This window comes from Diadema antillarum, unplaced genomic scaffold (genome assembly GCF_040938485.1).
Source record: "Diadema antillarum isolate AM-2024a unplaced genomic scaffold, OU_Dant_1.0 seq00001471_RagTag, whole genome shotgun sequence".
NCBI lineage: Eukaryota > Metazoa > Echinodermata > Echinoidea > Diadematoida > Diadematidae > Diadema > Diadema antillarum.
This window is the reverse complement of record NW_027272210.1, coordinates 265,991-286,531: the sequence shown is the minus strand read 5'-3', so window position 1 is coordinate 286,531 and position 20,541 is coordinate 265,991. Positions and strand designations below refer to the sequence as shown.

The 20,541-nt window shown below is 41.7% G+C and overlaps 1 protein-coding gene across 1 annotated transcript in view; it reads right to left on the bottom strand.

The window, feature by feature from the left end:
* The window catches only part of LOC139709795 (uncharacterized), a 204,728-nt gene that overhangs the window by 17,618 nt on the left and 166,569 nt on the right, over nt 1-20,541 (bottom strand). The window contains exons 3-6 of the mRNA XM_071621757.1: nt 12,038-12,205; nt 8,166-11,304; nt 7,592-7,737; nt 6,759-7,115 (exon numbers count right to left, since the gene is read on the bottom strand). Of these exons, the coding sequence (XP_071477858.1) occupies nt 6,759-7,115; nt 7,592-7,737; nt 8,166-11,304; nt 12,038-12,205 (3,810 nt within the window). The remainder of the gene's footprint in view (nt 1-6,758; nt 7,116-7,591; nt 7,738-8,165; nt 11,305-12,037; nt 12,206-20,541) is intronic.

Below are 20,541 nucleotides of genomic sequence, written 5' to 3'. Positions count from 1 at the left end.
ATTTCCTATATACACAGAAGCAAATATTACAATAGGGCACACTTGGCAATTTCCGCCCAATGGCACAAGCATTCATTACTCCCATCCATTTTCTTCTGTTCATGCATACACCCATTAAAAATTAAAATGAACTCGGAACAAGCACAATCTATCCCCCAAAAATCAGATTCAATGCTCTATAAAGTTGGCATGAAACCACATTGTGTGTACTAACAAAAATAAAGAAAAAGGGAAGAGAAATATCTTGCTGCTATTCAGTATTTTATGAACTGGCCTGCCAGCAAGCCCAATGCTCAATGTACAAAACTTCCAACATGGTTATTTCCCTATGTTGCACTATGACTCATTGCTAAGATATCAGACCACTGCTAATCTGTGATGCAAGCACTGCATCTTAAAAAACACCCACAGAACTTTCAGATCCTAGTTTTTACTAGTCTACCTCAAATAGATTTCAAGCTATGCAAACTACATATAGATAAATGCAAAGCAACACTGACATCACATTCTAAACATATTCTCTTTTAAAAGATGTGATACAATGATGATGGATCTATTTCATCACTTCCCTGTTATAACTTCAATTCTTTTCAAACAAAGAAAATTTTTCCTTTCAAAAGCCTGATCAAAGCAGTGGTTATGGTTCATCCTGAATATGCTACATGGAGACAAGAAAAAAATATGGAGGTTTGGTTCTTTTTCCACTTCCTTTGTTCGCTGATAAAAGATGCGGTTGCCTAGCAACTCCTCATTCTTGTTGGAGGAGAGAAATCTCCCAAGCCTCATTGGATGCAGATTTCTAGGCGAGATGCCATAATTTCTTTGTGTGCTATGCACAGATCGCACAAAAGTCAGCCAATCCCCCTGTGGCCAAATTTGAGAAAGCTTTAGTCTCCACCCAAGTCTCAAGGTATAGTTGCTTAGACACCCTACATGCTCACCAACTGACCCCCTTAAGGGGAGATGGGCAAGTGGTTTTCTGACACCTTCTCTTTTGGAATGGGATTATCACATGTGTGAGGATGAGTCACAGAGTAGTCATCTTTCCACCTTGGTCCTTTCAGTTTCCTTTGGAGCTCAGACACATAATGATCTGTCATTGATATTAAAACACAATTCCAACCAGCAACCAGACACAATCTCGGCTCAGTATTTCATCACAAGTCACACCTTTCATCATAATCACTGGGAAGAATCTGCCGAATGTTTGTTTTGTTGTTGGCTTTGTTCTTTTTTATTTAGTAGAGAGAGAAAAAAAAGAGGGGATGGAAAGAGATTATATTCCATAGGGTTTCCCCCAACACTACACGGGAAATACCACTGCGATTTGTCACTGGACTTGTGGTCGATTTGGGCCATGGTATCGTCACTACAATTTGAGGAGTAAGCTTCAATTTGAGGGGTGACATTGTCTGGGCAGTTGAATGGGCTGCCATGCCCTGGACGCCATACCACAGTGATGGTCAAAAATATCAAAAGGGTCAGCGAATACAAAGAAAAAGAGTCCTTCTCGAAGCCGAATCTGACCACGTCACATACCAATTTTGGAATCTCGCTGCACAAGATCCTCCACAAGCAAAAAGAGAAAGCAGGGAGGGGAAGGGGAAGGGAGATTAACTTCACAAAAGGGACGAAATTACCTCTGGACAGTCTCTCTGAGCTCAACTTGACTCACACGGGTTGGCACTCCTATCTACCAATGTCAAATACTTGGCTGTGCATTTTCAGCAATAGGCCTATAAAGCAAGTGATCACACTATGGAGATAGGGATACATATGGAGTACTGTTGAATTTTGATCTGCCATCTGTTCTTCACTTAAACAGCTGGTTATTCCTCTCCAAAGAGATCTATCACAAATCTCGTAGCCAAATGTTTTTAAGCACATGCTGGTAGATGTGTATATATTCACTGTAGCCTTTCTTAATGACACTGCCATATGCTTAGAGGGACCCCGTGGCAATGGTATTTGCCTACACATTTGACAAATTTGGAATACAAAATGCTACTGGAGATTAGAATTTTAACTGAGTTTTCCTCTAAATCGCTTAAGAGATATACAAATTAGCATTAAGAGTAGAAGTACACATACCCGTTATGCATTCCCACAACTCCACAGGTACACATCCTGAAAATATATCTCTCTTCTCAGCAGAATATTACCTTAAAACTGTATGACAGCTGAATGAAGTTCTAATCAAAGTAATCAGCAAAGACTGGATTTCTCTAGCACACAAGTACAATGTACTTCCTACATGACATTGAGGCACCATGATTACTCTATGCAAATTAATCAAACTCAGCTGACACACTCAGATTAGCTAACAAACACTAACTAAAATGACATATACAATCAACACACATCCAGCTGAGCACACACGCATACAAACACACACACAAATGCACACACACAAATGCTTACACCTTACCTTTATATTAAAATCATACATACTAAGCCACTCTTGTTGTAATATAATGGCAAAATAGCAGCTACATGACAATTCAAATCCTATCAAACATGATTCGCGCAGGTATAGCATAGAGGACTATAAAATCTACCTTGCAAAAAGTTTCCAACTTGTGGCAACACAGCTCCATACCATGAAGAAAACACAGGTCTAGATTCCCAAATCTCTCAGGCAAAGAAAGGTGTCTGTAATTGGTGTCTGCGGTTGGGACAGGTTGGAGTATGACACCCGTCCCACTGTTGCTCAGCAGTCCCCACAGTTGTCTGACTAACCTCTGGCTAACAAGTGGCTCAGTCTAAATGGGAGGCTTGGATGCACTCGAGGGAGGCACAGTGAGACAAGTCCATTCATGGGAATGGGGGTGTGCTAGCTAGCATCATCATACAAATGGGAATGGGGTGGAGGGGGGGGGGGGTGGGAGGGGAAGGAGGAGGAAGAACAGTGCAGTTTGGGGTCAACCCCATGTATGGTACCTGAGAAGTTTTAACATAGGATGACACCAAGACGGCACATAAGTATTCAAAATTCCTGATTCCAGGCTGAACAAGACTGCTGACCTCAAATCAAAAGTGGTATAATAATTGGTAAGAGGACTTCCTCCATACAATACATCCACTTTCCTATTAAAATGAAGAGAGATCTCCAGGATTACCAATACCTAATATGTAGGCCTATACATTTGCTGCATACCTGCAACTGGTATAAACTGGTTAATATCTACAATTGAATACCCAGTTACTATTGTTTCCTTACACCTCCCATTTAGACACTTTCCTCTCTACCCCACCCACTCTACTCTCTTGTGAGAAAACATTTAAGGGGGGGGGGGTGGGAAAAGAAACAAACTTTGGGGTAGATGTCACGAGGAATCAGTGTGACAACTGAAATAAAGCTGTAAATCTCAGTAAGGATTTACCACAGGTGAGCTCACACGGCTAACCTGTCAATGCAACAATGACATCGGAATCTATTTATTTGTTTGTCCCATTTCCATTCTCCTCCCCTCCCCCCCCCCCCCCCTCCCTCCCCAGCAATAGTTTCTGAATTGAATACTTTTCTGTCTTTCTGCACTACTGGCCCATGCAGGAAAAAAAAGCCAAACAAACAAACAAAATGCACACACACAGATTGAAGGGATTTTTGTCAGAAAGAATCTTGAAACTGCCATCAATGTCCAACCAGCAACATTTAGATTAGGCTATGTTATTATCTGCCGGTATGCTGTTGACTTCACATATCATTAAAATCCAAAATGGTGAATACTTACGGCAGTTGCCAAGTGTTGTTGGGCCCAAACTTTAATTTCTCTGCCAGCTCTGACAAGAAATACAAACAACTTCTATACATTTCCCTCACTTTTTATGGTCCGTTACCTTTGTTCCCCCCAAGTAGAATTGAGAAAATCATCAAGCATGTCACAAGCCAATCTGCCAAAGTATGGTTTTATCATCCCTCCTCCACAGCCTCCACACACTAACGATCCAGTAAATGACTTAACATGGTGGTCCGTTTTAAGTTCCTATTCAAGCAGCCTTCGTCAGAACATTTTGTGATGTAGAGCATATTTTTCCAATGTGTGGGCTTCTAGCACTCGAAGTCAGTGACCTATGTTTGAGGTTTGATTTTTTTTTTCTTCAAGTCAGTAAAAGGGGATGGCATGAAAAGAGGTAAATTTCAGAATTAATGGTAAAGAAGGAAAAAAGGGAATGGGGAGGAGGGGGGGGAGGAAAAAGGGGGTAAGGAAAATATTTCCTAACTTCATATGATTTATCCTCAACACTTGTCAACTCATTGTGGGTCGAGCGGAGTCTGTGATTTTGTGTAATAGCATACAGCACAATCAATGGCATTCTTTCTCTGTGTTTCCATTTCACCTCCAGGCAGTTGTAGGCAATTTTCTGCATAATGCACAATCTATCAAATGAAACGTGATCCTCCCGGTAAAAGACCATGTGGCCAAAATGAATTAGACTTTCGGGTGCACGACAGGAAATGTACCCACTAACCGAATATTGTGCTATCACAACCACTGTATAAATCATCTCCAGTTGTGTGAACACTCAATGCTGTGAGGACCGTGCTACTGCCCTCTGGAGTCTCAAATGATAATGTGACAACATAACAAAACTGAAAGAGATCAAAACACAGCGACTGAATGTTTTAATCTTTATGCAAAATGTGTCTAACCTCAGAAACAGGATTTCCTAGTCTAGAATTACCACGTGAAACACAAGAAAGGATTGTCAAATAAAGTAATGAGAAAGCAAACTGTGCAATATATGACTGTTCACATTGCATGAGGCATGTTTGACAACTGTTGAGCTCACACTTGCTCAACCATGCAAATTCCCAATCACTGTCAATGCCTTTAATTCAGTGGAACATAAAAATCTACAAATGAAAAGAACCTACAAATGCATATGCATACACACATACACACACACGCACACACACATGCACGCAAAGACATCTAGACAGACTTGGGATGGGGTACAGCAAGAACTTAAATGAATGTTTACCTATCCTTGCACTAATCCTATGTGGCATGTGTGATCTTTATCTCTAATTTGTGTGTTTCCACCTAATCTAAACCTTGCTTTATGAATTCCATCAGCCAGACAAGTCACTAGTTGGGATGGACATTAACTGTAAAGCATATGAATTTCAATCCCCTAATAGCTCTTATTTCTGTTTATGCAATAACACTTTAAAAACATTGTAGGGGAAAAAAATTATAATCTACTTTTTAGCAGGTCACGAAGAAATGAGCACGAGGACATTTAGCTTTGTACTAAAAAAACTATCCAAGGTAAGTGTGCTGGCCCTACAGCACTCAGCTGTAGAGATAATCCCACACATGCATACAGTCTGTATCTTTAAGATGAATATTGTTCTCACTGACAAGTGTCGACTGAAAAAACAAAATCCTTCGGTTATGCATTCTCAGTACTACATTCTAAACTCTCATCTCCACTCTGACATCGACCCGTTGAGGACGAGTCCTGAGTATACTTGGGCAAGTTCTCCTTTCTCTTTTCAACTGAGACTGCCCCCGTATGGATGAAGTTTGTACCTCAAAGCGGTCATACAAGACCCCAGAGAGTGTGGACAAAAAGCAAACGTTTTACAGCTATAATAAATTCAGAGGAAAACAAGCTCTTGGAGAACAAAAAAAATAAAGGAGATGGAGAAGAAGAAAACACATGTGGATATCATTTTGATCAATACATTAAGCACTTTGATTTGTCCTTATTGCTAACGTTGCTAAGGTTACCAAGGCAAAGCAGGGGTGAAGAAGTGCTCCACTTCTATTCCAGAATGAAATACACCACTTTGTTTGAATGAATTATGTCCACAGTTAATCTTACATCCAAGGGTACTGTGACTGCCAGATAAAAGGTGAATTTTTTAGCTGGAGGGAAAAATGTTGCTCCATACCGAACTCTACGCTACTTTCAAGTGTATTAAAGATATGATTTGGTTTTTGTTTTTGTTTTTAAATCTAAAAAAGTCCCACATTGAGTGTCTGCTTTCGTTATTTTCTTCTTTTTTTTAAATGACAGACAAGCAAATAAATGCCATTGCGATGAACCCTGGTATACTGGGAGGAGCCTAAAACCAGCTTGGAATGTGTAAACTATATTTAGAAGCAAGTAATCAATAATCTTGCAAATGGAGTAAACAGCAAGTTAAACTGTAAACAAGAAGTCTCTATAAATAGGCATCAAACACTGTGTGTGTGTGTGTGTGTGTGTGTGTGTGTGTGTGTGTGTGTGTGTGTGTGTGTGTGTGTGTGTTTAGTGTGTTAGTGTGTGTTGTGTATGTGTTGGTATAATGTATCAGCTACTGAGACTGACAGAGGTAACATGAGGAATTTTTTTTCTTTGTGGGGGTTTCTCAAAACAGATAGAGGCATTGCACTTGGGGGGGGGGGCAGGAGAGACTGTCTATGACGAGGAAAATATATGGCTTCAAATCAATTCTTATATAACTGACTGGTAAATTCCATATAGTGTCCATGAGATTCATGCTCCCTTTCCACGTCCCTCCCCCCTTTTTCCCGCACAACCAACATATTGAAGTTTTGACCTGCTGTTGAACTTCCAGTTGCTATAAGAACAAACCTGGAATGATATACACAAACACACACACAGACACATAACTTACAGACACAAACAAATACACAAACACACACACACACACACACACACACACACACACACACACACACACACAAACAAACCACAAAAACATAGGCACTAAGATGAATTGGCAGTAAGCTACTACTTACTGTTGTTGTACAGATTCAGCTCGGACAGGTGTGACCCTCTCCATGACTAGCTGGGGTTTGCTGCCCTCTTTAGTTGAGTACTGTACAGTCTGCTCTACGGGACTGAGCCGGGGAGAGCTCTGCTTCGGACTTTGTCTCGGGCTGCTCCTTGGGCTGTCTGTGGGGCTGGCATGGCCGTCGGACACCAGTTCCGGTGGGGGAGGGGGAAAATCCATGTCCTTCCCCTCCCATGGGGTGACTGGCGTTGGTGGAGGAGGCGGACTGATGACATCCCCAGATTCCCTGTGATCACCGCTACTTCCCTTGGGAGGAGAATCAAAATGCTTGGGGGTCTTCTGCGGTGAAGTTGATGTTGTGCTACAGGAGGAGAAGATAAGTATTGGGGAAACGGATGCATTAAAAAGCCACATGATATTTCCAGGGTGAGGTGCAATTTGTCTCACAATTTTTATATTGATGTGAATGTACATGTGTAATAAACGAAACAACTTTTACGTTCACGCAAATCCAGACATTACTAAAAAAATAAGGCATAATTTTCAAGACAAGGCACAAAGCAACAGAAACTTGACACAGGCAATGTACAAGTTCTAAAGTTTCAACAACAACTGGTATAGATAATATTTTGGACACCAGTTTGGTATCTCTTAGAAACTGCTTCTGAAAAGATGAGATGTTTGGTCCCTTGACTCTCAGGACGATGAGTCAAGGATGTTTCACACCATTTTGTTTAAGTTGGTTGATGATGAAACTTTGTGACAGACTACTTTCAGCACTCACTGCTCCCTAGTGGAGAGTATGATTCTTTTTTTTTCTCTCTCTCTCTTCCCTACCTCAGTGGTTCCACTTTTCCCGTCGGTGGAAACTGGAAGATGTTGAGGCTTTCTGGCTGCAGAGATCGATAGACGCTTGCGACTTCTGGTACTGTCTCCTCTTCCTCTGTGACTTTGGGGATGGTTTTGCGCTCAGCGATATTACTCTGGAGGAGATCAGAAAAGAGACTATGTCATACTGATTTTTTTTTCCTCTCTCTTTTTTTAATCTTTACTTACTGAAAAAAAACCAACAATACTACTGTTATGGTGTCATTCTCCACTTTGTGATTCACACAGACGTTAGCAGCTGTTCAAACTTCATACAAAGGCATTAAAAGTATCATGTCTCTGTAGGACAGTTCTGCCAAATCATACTTAATTTTTGTAATATGCTTCCCTTTCGTATTCCTGCATTATAAAAATGTGTGAGATGTGCTCTTCAAGAATGCTTTGGTCATCTTCAAAAAATAAATAAATAAATAAAATGCCATAAGACTATCTATCACAGTGATTTGTCAAAAAGCAGAGGAAGTATGTAAAATTGCTCAAAGCAAAAGGTTTGTATGATAGTACATGATGGTAGTGTCCTTACATTATATGACCCAGCCGGTGACATCTGCTTTGTTGGTGATACTCTAGATCGGTCCTCTGGAGATATCTGGCCCAGTCGCGATCTTTCCTGGCCCTTGGCTAGTGACACTGCTGAATCTAGCGACATCCGCTGGTACTGCAGCCGATTATGATGGGTGTAGTGCTGCTGGCTCCTCCTGCGATCTGGGTTTGGTGGATACTGGGTTGGGAGCTGGCTGACTGATGATGAGCGAGAGATAGGGGCACTGACCGGCCGGCTGTGGCTCTGCTGCATCTCGAAAGACATGGTTGATGCGAGTCGGTACTCGTTTTGGGAGACAACACCTGTCTGGGGAGGGGAATGGTGACTCCGGACTTGCGAGAGGTCATTACTCGATCCAAAGCCAGAGTCCTGCGCTTGGTGGTGGGTTGGTTGTGAGGAGTAGGAGCCAACACTTGATATTGAGTCTTGCCAATGGTGCCTACTACTGCTGCCGTAGCTAGAAAGGGAAATGTTCGAATGGTACATTTCATCATAGCGACTTAGCGACTGCTCAGAGTTGGATATACTCGGTGGTCGAGAGCTGGAAGGGCTGCTTTGTGAACCAGTGGGGGAGCGCTTGGTTTGCACAAAGTTCTTCAAAGCTTCCTTGATTTGATATTTGCTGTCGGGGTCTGACACCTTCCGAAAAGCTGGGATTTTGTCTGAAGGGTCAGAAATTTTCTTCCTCCGATCCTCCACATTTGGCTGCTTGTCCGAGTCAGACTTGGATTTTTTATGGTCACTTCTGTCAATGTCTGTGCTCTGCTGTTGCGAGTCCATCCTCTTCCAGTATTTGCGTGTGTCCTGCACATTGCGTGGATGGTCTGTAAAGGAGTTTTCCCGTGACACCCGCCTCTCAGACTCACTCCTGCGATCCACACTCTCGAGCCTCCCTACATATTTGGTACTGTATTGGGCTATGTCAGAGGAATGTGTGCGCTGATGTATTGGTGCTGTTTTGTTCAGACGAGAGTCCATGTTACCAGATGGGGCAGCAGGCCCTCTTATGTCCTGGTGGAAGGATCCCGTCTTCGAGTGGTTACTCTTCCCAGACCTATGACTGGACCTGAACACATCATCTGAAAGACCCAACTGACGTGCATCCCGCTTTGTGTCTGGTGCAACAATTTTCCTGGCCAGTGCCTCGTTTCCCTCAGACCTTTCTGCTTCCATAGCCTGCCTATCTTTAAAGGACCCTTCCCTCTTCAATCTCGAGAGGATCGAATTGGCCGGAATTTCACTACCGAAGCCAATTGTGCTGGACAGGTTGTATTCCTCACGGGGCTGTTCACTCTTGGGTGCCCTACTCTCCTCATGCTTTGACATTTCATATGACTGCTTGGGAGGCTTGAAATTTTCTACTAGCATGGGGCTGATGGGCGAGCGCATACGAGGCGCGTTGGCCGAGTCTATGTCACTGGATTGCCTCGAGTGGCTGGATTTCCTGGGCGGGGTGGGCTGCTGAGGCTGTGGCTGCTGGGGAAGCCTTGTTTGCCTCTCGTTGGAGGTGGACATGCCTGCACGTTGCCACTCATCGTCACGTTTGTCACTGGGATTGCGCCACGTTCGGCCATTGCTCTGTCCCATGAGGCTGTTCCTCTTGTTCATCTCTGTCTCTGAAAAAGTCAGAGCATCCTGAGAGGAGCTCGACAACCTGTTCCTCCTCTTTTCCACCTCGGCATACCACGATGTCCTGGTTGACTCTGCCGCTGGCATGGTGCGTGCTAGTGGTGCTGATTCTGTCTTCTGGACTGGAGTTGCACTATCGAAATTATGAGTTCTGGAGAGTGATGGGTAAGGACTCGGGGAATCTTGCTCAAGGTTCCCTGTCTCCATGGACAAACGTAAACTCTCCTGCTGCTCTTCAGCCTCCTCCAAATACTTCCGGTAATCCTGAATCAGGTGATCTTTGGTATCATACCTCTTGTCAGTGCCCCGAGAAGAATTGCCTTTGTGTTTCGTGGGGATGTGATCAATGTCCCGTGTGGGAGGAGAGGGTGGGGAGCTTGTGGCATCCAGGCCAAAATCAAACTTGAAGCTGCCGTCTTGCAGCTTGCTCTCCCCGTAGCTGAACATCTTGTTGTTGGCTTCGTCATACCACACAGGGCTGGCCTTGTAGATTTCTTGTGTGGCACTATTTGAATTCTTGTTTGGGTTGGGATGGGATGCAGAATTGGGCGGGGACTTGTGTCCTTTCTCTGTGCCTGAATACAGTTTGACGGGAGGCACTTCACTGTGATGAATCGCTTGAGAAATTGTCACTGTACTCGTACTGTCTGGACTTGAAGTCGACTCTGGCCACGATTGTGCTTTTGTGTGCCCACAGTACGCTTGCGTTTTTGACATTGAATCCTCCCTCTTTGGAACCACTGGTGGAATCCTCTTTTCTGGGACAGTGCCGTCATTGTGCCCCTGCGGGTTTCCAATGTTCGAACGGTAGATTGAATGCATGTAGCTTGTCTGTGATTGGCTGGAAAGATTGCTTTGCGCTTGCACAAAATTTCGACGAACAGCAGAGTCTGCAGAGCTAGCAATCTGCCTCTGCGGCATTTGCACGGCGTGTATGCTGACGTCCTGCCTACCACCATACCTCTGACCTCTCTGGTCTCCACTGTCTGGAAGACGGCCCAGGACGGCCTTTGACTGCGCACTGTTGATTTGCGTTGCCATGACAACTTTTGGATATGTCTCCGCGGGCTCAATCTCGAGCTCAATGTTCCTAAGCTTTGGATTGACACCCTGCGTGATCGTCTGATGCTCGTTCCACATGCGGCGTGCTCGTAAGTCGGAGTGCTCCTCATTAATCCTGTCCATACTGTGCGATAAACCGTGCTCATATGCTTCTTTTTTCTTCTTCACAAAGCCCGGAGTTGGGCCCACACCATCTTCGGCATTATTATTGTTCAAGCTACCAATGGATCGGCCAGACTGCAGGAATGATGACTCTGAGGCACTGTGGAACTGGTTGTAGCCATAGCTAGTTGGGGGTGGGTTCTTGTACGATGGCTGGGGTGGTTCTTGGATCTGGCTGGGCGACGGGACTTTGGTGAGGTCAGGTTGACTGTAAGTCCTACCATCTGTGTGCCAGGACTTTGGGCGATGCACAGGAGCTTGACCTCTGCATGATGATAGATGAGAGAGTAACAGAAAAGAGACAAAATTACATTTTTGAAACTTGAAAGAAAGATTTGAAATGAATGAAGGATGAAGATTTCTTGCTTTTGCACTTTATTCACCACATGTAAGACAAGAAGCAGAATAATTCCACTCCACTGACCGTGTGCAATTTTCACAGCTTTCTTATTCTATTCTGATGTCTTGTAAAAAAGATTTTTTTAGAATAAATCAAACTTCTCCACAGGAAATAAGAGTCATTTCCAATTCACTAGGGGTGATTCAGAATGGAAATGAGTTAAGTTACAGGGAAAGTGACACTCGTGAAATATGAATGTGAACGTTTAATACAGGTGACAAATCCACATCAATGTCAAGGTGACTTAGAGGAACGAATAACAAGGAGAAAATCTACTACCTGCGAAAACAAGAAATTTTCGCGTGCATGAAATTTTTGTGAATTTTGTGATGCAAAAGTGTTCGTTTATACAATGCGCTGAATGCCAGTGGCGATTTGCAAAAGTTTCATGCTGTAATTGTTTCTGGTTTTACAGCATGCACTGCTTTCATTTCCCATAGCACTTGAGAGTTGACCAGTGGAGGCTGAAGCATGAAAGTTAGAGAAAGAAATAGAGGGAGAGAAAGAGAAAGAGTGCCCTCATCTGCTCAAATTTTTCACGAATGGATACAACACAAAATGAAACAATTCAACACAGAACACAAACACACAAACTCACTCTTTCTTCTTCCTCATGAATACTGGTTTCTGTTCCGCGACTTCCTTGGGGGTGGGGTCAGTGTTGTCCACGCTGTACATTGTGTGTTTCATCATGGCTGCGTTCTCCTGTGCCTGCTTCCTGAGATCAGGGCTCTTGGGACCACGGAAGTCAGATGCTGCTGAACCCCTGCAGAAGGAGAGGACAACAAGAAGAGAGAAGACATTTAGAAATTGACTGCACCAGAGACAACCATTTAAAGTAGGAAATATTCATAAGAAGCAGTTTACTGCACCTTTCAAAAAAAAAATTGTTTTGATAACAATGCCTCTCTGCAGTTAATGACTATCTTACATTAAGTAATCCCCTATCCCATCCCCCCCCCCAAAAAAAAATCATTGTAATGCTCCCAATAGAAGAGGAAGCAAAGCAAAATTTATTCGTTCCAAGGACCGCTTAGGCTTTGATTACAATGTGCTTCTTTGCTCTGAATGGGTACTTGGCAATGATCCATGACGAGAGAGATAGAGAAAAAAAAAATATGGTGACGTTTCAGCCAGGAGAGGCACTGGTGTACCATAAATGGTTCTTTATTGGGTTAAAACACATCTTTTCATCTTTTTGCTCTTTTCTCTCACCTCTTCAAGAGTGCAAAGTTTTCATCTACTATGATCCACTCATTTAAGCCATTTGCTGATAATCGCTGATCAGACTATACTGACATGCTAGCACAGGATATACATATATTGTAACTAGACTTAGAATTTGTCAACACTGACAAATTAGGTGATCCGATCTGTTTGGAAATCAATGATGTGAGTCCTGATCCAAATAGGCATGACCATACATGTTTTATCGGTGTTGAGGGGACATTGGCTGTGTGATGTTTGGATTCTCATTTAGAAAAGGGAGTCAGACCTGCCATCTTTGGTACCGAATTTCGTATACAGTAACGAAGATACAGAATGAAGTACAGTATACAATATGACCTTTGACCCCACTTTGCACACCCAAGATGACATCTGAGCAAAAAGTGGTTATTTTGTGAAATGATTCTTGTAACATGGTCTTTGCGTGTGCAAAATGTGGAAAAAGATAGGACATGTATTCACCAAGATACAGGATGAAACATTTTTTATCTTTGACCCTAATTTACATAACCAAGATGGTGTCCGATAAAGTAGCTGTTATTTTTTTGAAATAATGTATGTGACATGAACTAAACATGTGCAAAATATGGGGGTAATAGGGAATGTCTTTCTTGAGTTATTGCAAAGAAAGTTGCAAAAAGAAAGAAATATGAAAAAAATACATCGAAGCTAAGCTTTAATTTTAGCAAAGTGTTATGACGTGATTTCGATGTCGTATGAGTAAACGAAGGGCACATAACGATAGCGCAAAGTCTCAGCTACAACATATTAAAATCTAGGAGAAACTCACCGAAGGGTCAGTGAGCTAGTGCTCAATAAAGACAATCATGTCAATTTTCACATCTAGAAAAATTCCCTCCCATAGAGATAACACGTCATTACGAAGATACAGAAAGAAGTACATATGACCTTTGACCCCACTTTGCACAGACAAGATGGCATCTGAGCAATAAGTGGTTATTTTGTAAAATTCAATACATCAAAGATAAGCTTATTTCAACCACGTTTTTTGACATGATTTCGTCTTCGTATGAAGAACAAAAGGCACACTAGCAATAGCGCAAAGTCTCAGCTACAACATATTAAAATCTGGGAGGAATTCACAGAAGGGTAAGTGAGCTAGTGCTCGATAAAGACAATCATGTCAATTTTCGCATCTAGAAAAATTCCCTTCCATAGAGATAACACGTCATATAGAGAAAAAGGTACATATGACCTTTGACCCCAATTTACACAGACAAGATGACATCTGAACAAAAAGTGGTTATTTTGTGAACTGATCCTTGTAACATGGTCTTTGCGCGTGCAAAATATTGGAAAGATAGGATATGTATTCGCCAAGATACTGGATGAAACATTTATGACCTTTGACCCTAATTTACATACCCAAGATGGTGTCCGATCAAGTAGTTGTTATTTTATGAAATAATGTACGTGACATGAACTAAACATGTGCAAAGTATGGGGCTGATAGTCATTGTTGTTGTTCATCTATTGCACAGAAAGTAGTAGAAAGAAAGAAAAATAAAGAAAAAATTATATTATTTTATAGAAATTCAAAGGAGAAGCATAAAAAAATCAGAGAAAGATGAAGCTAGGAAAGGAGATTCAGACGAACTAAAGAAAAAGAAGAAAAAAGTGTTTAAAAAATATTAAAAAAAAATATTGGCAGGAGTGAGCTTCGAACCAGGGACCTTAGGATTACGAGTCGGATGCGCTATGCAATGACCTATTTCATGCTCCATAGGCCCTGTGTATTAAGCAAAATGACGCTGCATCGAAACTACGTGCCATTTTCAACCAAGTTTTTCGACGTGATGCCGACGTCATATGAAAAAATGAAGGGCACATTAACGATAGCCCAAAGTCTCAGCTATAACATACTAAAATCTGGGGAAAATTCACCGAAGCATAAGTGAGCTAGTGCTCGAAAAAGATAGTAATGTCAATTTTCACTGCCAGAAAAACTGCTCTCCCATAGAGATAACACGTAAACTGGTCAAATTTTACAAGGATACTTTCAATCCATTTTTACGAGGTGATGACGTTATCCAATCAAAATGTTTTTATTACATTAATGAAAGAACATTTCGTAAGCTACAACATACTGAAATCTGGGTGAAAATTGGCGAAATTTAAGTGAGATACGCTCGAGTGAATTTGAAATTTGATGACGTCATTTTGAAAATTTACTTTTTTTACTTTATTAAGAAATTTGATATCTTTTCATCATTTTTTCAGTATCGCCAACCCATGAAATGACATGTACAACTCACCAGCTTTTAAAATATGTAAAGAAAATGGGGGGTCACCGTTCATCCTGACGAGTAAAATCAGATTTAAATTTGGCGGTTTTTTGGCATAGTTGCACTGTATATCGCCATTGACGCGCGCGCGGAATTTCAACTTTGACGGGCCCGTATGACGTCATATTGAGTCGGATTGACTTGAAATTTGATAGAAATATACCTTGGCATTTCAGACATGCGATGCGTGTGAAAAAACGGGAAATTTCTGTTGCATTTGAGCTGTGCGTGCGTATATATGCGCGCGCGTACGCGTCCGTCCGATTTTTTCAATTTTTCAAAAAATGCTCCAAATGGTCTGAAACGTGTGCAAAAAAAATTTGAGCTCGATTTGAGCATACAAATATTTCAACGCGCGCGTACGCGCACGTTTTAAGGCATAGATGAATTTTGAGAATATGAGTAGAATGCGCTTGACTTGAAATATATGTGACGTAAATTTCATTGAAAAACTCCATTCCATTAATGAGATATGATTGAAAATGTGTTTTCATATAATGACGTCATAGTGACGTCACGGTTGACTGATCACTATGATTTTACTTGCGCTGCCGTCTTTGCGATATGATACATATATGGTATAAGTTTGACATTGATAGGCAATGCACTTTCTGAGCTAACCTCTGCACAACTTTTGTCCAGAAATAAAGAAAGAAAGAAAGAAAGAAAGAAAGAAAGAAAGAATCCGTACAGATACAATAGGTGATCCGAGAGGATACTCGGATCACCTAATTAGACTTGATATGGCATTCTCTATCAAACAGTTGCACCTCCAATCACTGCAGCTTCAGATTGAGAACCAGACAAATGATAAAATCATAATGACCTAAAAAGACAGCAGCAATCGCCAAAGATAGTGCAGCACTGCATGAATAGGTTTGAGGGATGTCCACCTTTCCACTCAAAATAACACGGTAGTCACGTCCACTCTGCAAAGCTATCACTTCCCAAACAGCCACACCACCCCCCCCCCCCCCCAATCCTGGATATAGCTCCCTCGCAGGCGGTCTTAGTCCAGTGTGTTTATCCTACGGTCAATCTCGCGACCCGCCATTCTCAAACACAGCATGGAAGTGCTATCGAGGGGAGGGATTATCGTGAAATTGTCATCTATTTATATCTCTGTCCGCTCAGTTAGGGACTCGAACAAGATGGGGAAGGGGAATCCTACCAGAATTTGGAAGTATTCCAGGAATGCGGGGGGGGGGGGGGGGGGGGGGGGGGTAATTGATGTACATGTAGGAAGTGGAAGACAGCTCAATGGAATATAACTGGCAGTACACTGGCCAAGGATGTCATCCCATTGATAGATCAAAGACAGCAAAGGAATGAAAGAAAGGACGTCAGGGACTAGGCAGCTAGAGACGAAATGCTGATATGTGGCAACAGTTGAAATAATCTCATTAACCACAAATGCCGTAGGCAAATATGAAATGCAGTTGTACTTGGAAAGGTGCTCGTGGCGGTAAGGGGGATCAGAGGGGAGGGGGTGATAGAATGTCTTAAAATAGTTCTGCCATATCACTTCGAGGGCTTCACCAATTATGATGATGTGCAAAATCACTGCGATGACGTCACAATTTTTCTTTGAGACCCAGACAATGACATCTTCAGCCACAAGAGCCAATGACTGTGCACGCCCCATACTTGTTGATTTCACCACAATATCTGTTTGTTCTTTCTTTTTTAACTGACCACAATATACTCTTGCTTTCTCTCTGCCTCACTCAATCTCTTTTCGCTCTCCTCTATTCAACTTTTTTGAGACCAAGAAGGAACAAGAATGGAATTTGAAACACGCAGTGATGTAAGCACGGACCTTCGAAGCTGTCAAGTCTGGTGTCCCAAGCAACCACTGGTCTCAATGAACCAAAGAGGTGCCACCAGTATTTGTGATTTAGAGGCCAAATTCATCTGGAAACTGCCACTCAAAATAACTCTGCCATTGTTGACTTCAATGGTCAGTGTATTTTCCCTGCTCTGCTTTCCCTGTCTCATTTTACGGATATTCAAAATAATGTGATGACTTGCGCTAGCAATAACAACAAAGGAGGCATCTGATATAATGCAGGGATGCCACTTACAATGATAGAGAGGTTTGAAATACAGCTGAACTACATTGCATACGAAAGGGCCTGAACTTTTCCAAATTCACAAATTCAGCCATTCCTGATAATTGCACATGGCGTCCAAATGCGATGAGTTCTAATATAAAGCACATCATGCACCTGTCACATTTCAGCACATCCATGATGAGCATGCTGGCTGGATTTTGAGGTGTGAAAACTGCTACATAAAGTAGTTTATAACAATGAGTAAATTATCCTGCATCTTACAAACTCTCAAAAATGAGTACAAAAATGTGAAATCAATTAAGGAATTCACTTTTCTTAGAAACTTTTAAAGAGAATTTGGAGTTTCACTAATTCATATCATCAGTCATTCCTTCCTAAAAACGTACCCATGACATTTCATGTATACCACAGCCACTAATCAAAATATGGAACAATGTAATGTGATTCTTTTCTTTGTAATATGTAAGTCACTTCAAGTACACTCAATTTGATTACCAGAATTAGGCAGCATGTCATATTCAGTCTGAAAGCTTCCTTAATACTGTCTTTGATGACATCACCTTTTTAACATTAGGGGAACTTCGCATTTGTACCCAAAATCTCTTGTATACAAAACTTTGGCTTCATGCTCTATAATTCTTTTCAACCCCCTCCACACACTGAAGAGGATCACACCGACAGGTACAATGTAATTAGTCGCACCTATCCCTAAACCGGATTGTTTTCACACAGAGCCACGCCGCCGATGCAAGTCGACAAAAAATGAGCATGAGATCAGCACAAAGAGGAAGTTATCTTGAGCTATATCACAGGGCCCCAGCCACACCTCCCACAAATCTGACCTTACTTCATCAAATGAGGCTACTGACTCAACTGTTTACAGGCTGTTTCCCCCAAAATGATACTGAACAACTGAAAATACTACTGTAAAAGTGGAAATTTTCGCGGTGTTGAAATTTTTGCGCATTTCGTGCAACCAGAAACAAGCGCGAAAATAAAAGCATGCGAATATTTTTGCATGCCACATGTTCCACTGGTTGATGTCTTGATTCCGCGGAATTAAAAACACGCGAAACTCTTCTCACCCGGCCAAGCGCCAAAATATCAATTTTTACAGTAAATGGCACTGTCAAATAGTTAACAACAATGACAAAGTAAAAAAACAAAAAACTTAACAGCTGTTTGTCGTCATTTAGATCATAAACACTAAATGTAACTTTTGTCTTTCTTTCTCTCTTTCTTTCTTTGTTTTTTCTTCTTGTGAGCTATCAGCTACTTCAATTGCTTGAAGCTAAAGAACGAAATGCATATGCCTATACTATACAATAAGTATGAATGCCTGTAGGTTATATGCCATGAGGTACTGTATATACACCTGTTGATTAAAACACATTGGAACACTACCACTGGATGTGAACCTCAAGCACATACATTCAGTCTGTGGGATTCTAGTGAAATGGGGATGGCTAGGCAAGTTCACTAGAACAAAATGTTTCTGAGGTAAAACATCAATTTCTGTTGAAGTTAAAAGTTGATTTCCACATTGGGAAAAAAGAAGCTTATATGATATAAATGTGACGAAGCAATACTAGTATGTAAATATTGTTATTTCACTTGATAATAATGCCTCCGGTGACACTTCATGGCGGAGGCATACAAAATTTTTAACAATCTTACATGCACATGAAGGACATAAATTTCTCAAGGAAGAGAAAGAGAGGAGAGTTTGTATAAGGAACATTAGGAAAACAAAGAAGGAAAGGGACAAGGAAAGTGGGGAGAAAGTTTAATATGAGAAGACAAAAAGTAGAGGAGAAGAATGCGAAGATCGCTCCAAGCTGGAACAGACTTACCGCTGACACAGTAACCTCTGCCCTGAGTGGGGCAACCGATAAGAATAGCTCCTCTGTAGATACACCATGCTGGGCCAACCAACAAGAGTCAAAGTGTCGCCGTGCGACGTGCTGCAGCTGAGGGAAGCCAGCGGGCCCAGAGCGCGCGGAGGGAGCTACGTGGAACCGCAGCCAACACGGAACATGGGAGGAGCCGACACAGTTCAAGTGAGTGCCGAAAAACATGTGAGTAACACTCCCGATTCAATCTGATTTGATAGATGACAATAGCCCCCTCGAACAATGCCACCGACCGCATGATTCAACAACAACGGCAACCAGACAAACAAAGTAAAACTGTTAAAAAAGAAAGATGAATGCAGGCTGAATGAGACTGAAAGCCCGTTCACAACTGGGGGAAGGGTTGATCCAAAAGCATGGGTGTATTCCCCCATAACAAAGACGATGACAAGAGAGTAAACCGTCAGAGTACAGGGTGGTACACGAATAATACTCTTGTATAAACAGGACAGGCTAAACTCAGTGATATTTGAATAAAAGAAGTGCGGGGGTGTTCCAATGCTCCTTTTCTAGCTTTCTGTTTCTCACTGTATTAATATTTTGGGAATGGCAATAAGACTAATATTATAAAATATGCGCAGTTGAATTCTTGCTCGTCCACTCTCTGTTCGAAAAAAAAAAAAAAAAAAAAAACATAAGAAGGGGGCAGGCCGGAGGGGGGAGGGAGAGTTTTGTAATGCTCAGGGAATTTGGGGATTATTCAACATCAAAAGAGAAATCAAGATTTCAGAATAACCCCAGAGAGGTGGTTTCACATTCCAGTAAAGCACATGTGAACTTGAGAACAGAAATGTATTTACTCAATGGAATATGTATAAATCCTGGAACAACACGAATTGCTTACTTTTCTATTCCCCAAATACACGCTACTGTGTAATCTACCTGACTCAGGCAGAATAGTACAATTTATTTTGCCACATAGTTCATACCTGTCAATCACAGTAATGAAATGCATTATTTGTTTTTCACAGTTCCCAAGACAGATGTTTACTTTTAATGTTTGAGGTGGAAAGGTTCCATTCTAACTGAACCCCACATCACAGGCAAAGGAGTACTGGTTGATTTTTGCAAAATTATTATCATTTTTTTAAAGTGCTGATGTTTGCAACACCTGTCTATTATTTCATCTTATATGATTCCTGCAGGATTCGACAACATACTGTAATTCTGCACATACATAGGATGGGGTGTAGTGTGGTGAATGAAAGGGGGGGGGTGGTCAATTGAATTGATTGTTATTTTGCTGCAACAAATAGTGCAGGCTTAAAAAACAGAATCGCCCATCAGCAAATTATGTGCATTGAAAAGTATGCTCATCAGTAACAGTCAACTCCAGTCAACAATCTTCGTTAGTGTCTGTACTTACACAGAAATCAGTGATAAAGCCGTACAAAAATCATTTCAGGCATTCCCTAAACATATCTGAGTCAGGCCAGCCTTCCCTTTATATAGTTTCTCCTATGCTGCCAAGTCTTTAAAGCTAATCTGCTCTTGGTAAAACTCATTTGTTTCTGCATGGTATCATAAACTTTAGTGAGCGCAACTGCAGCTGGGGTACTGACAAACTGCATCCCGCTTGCA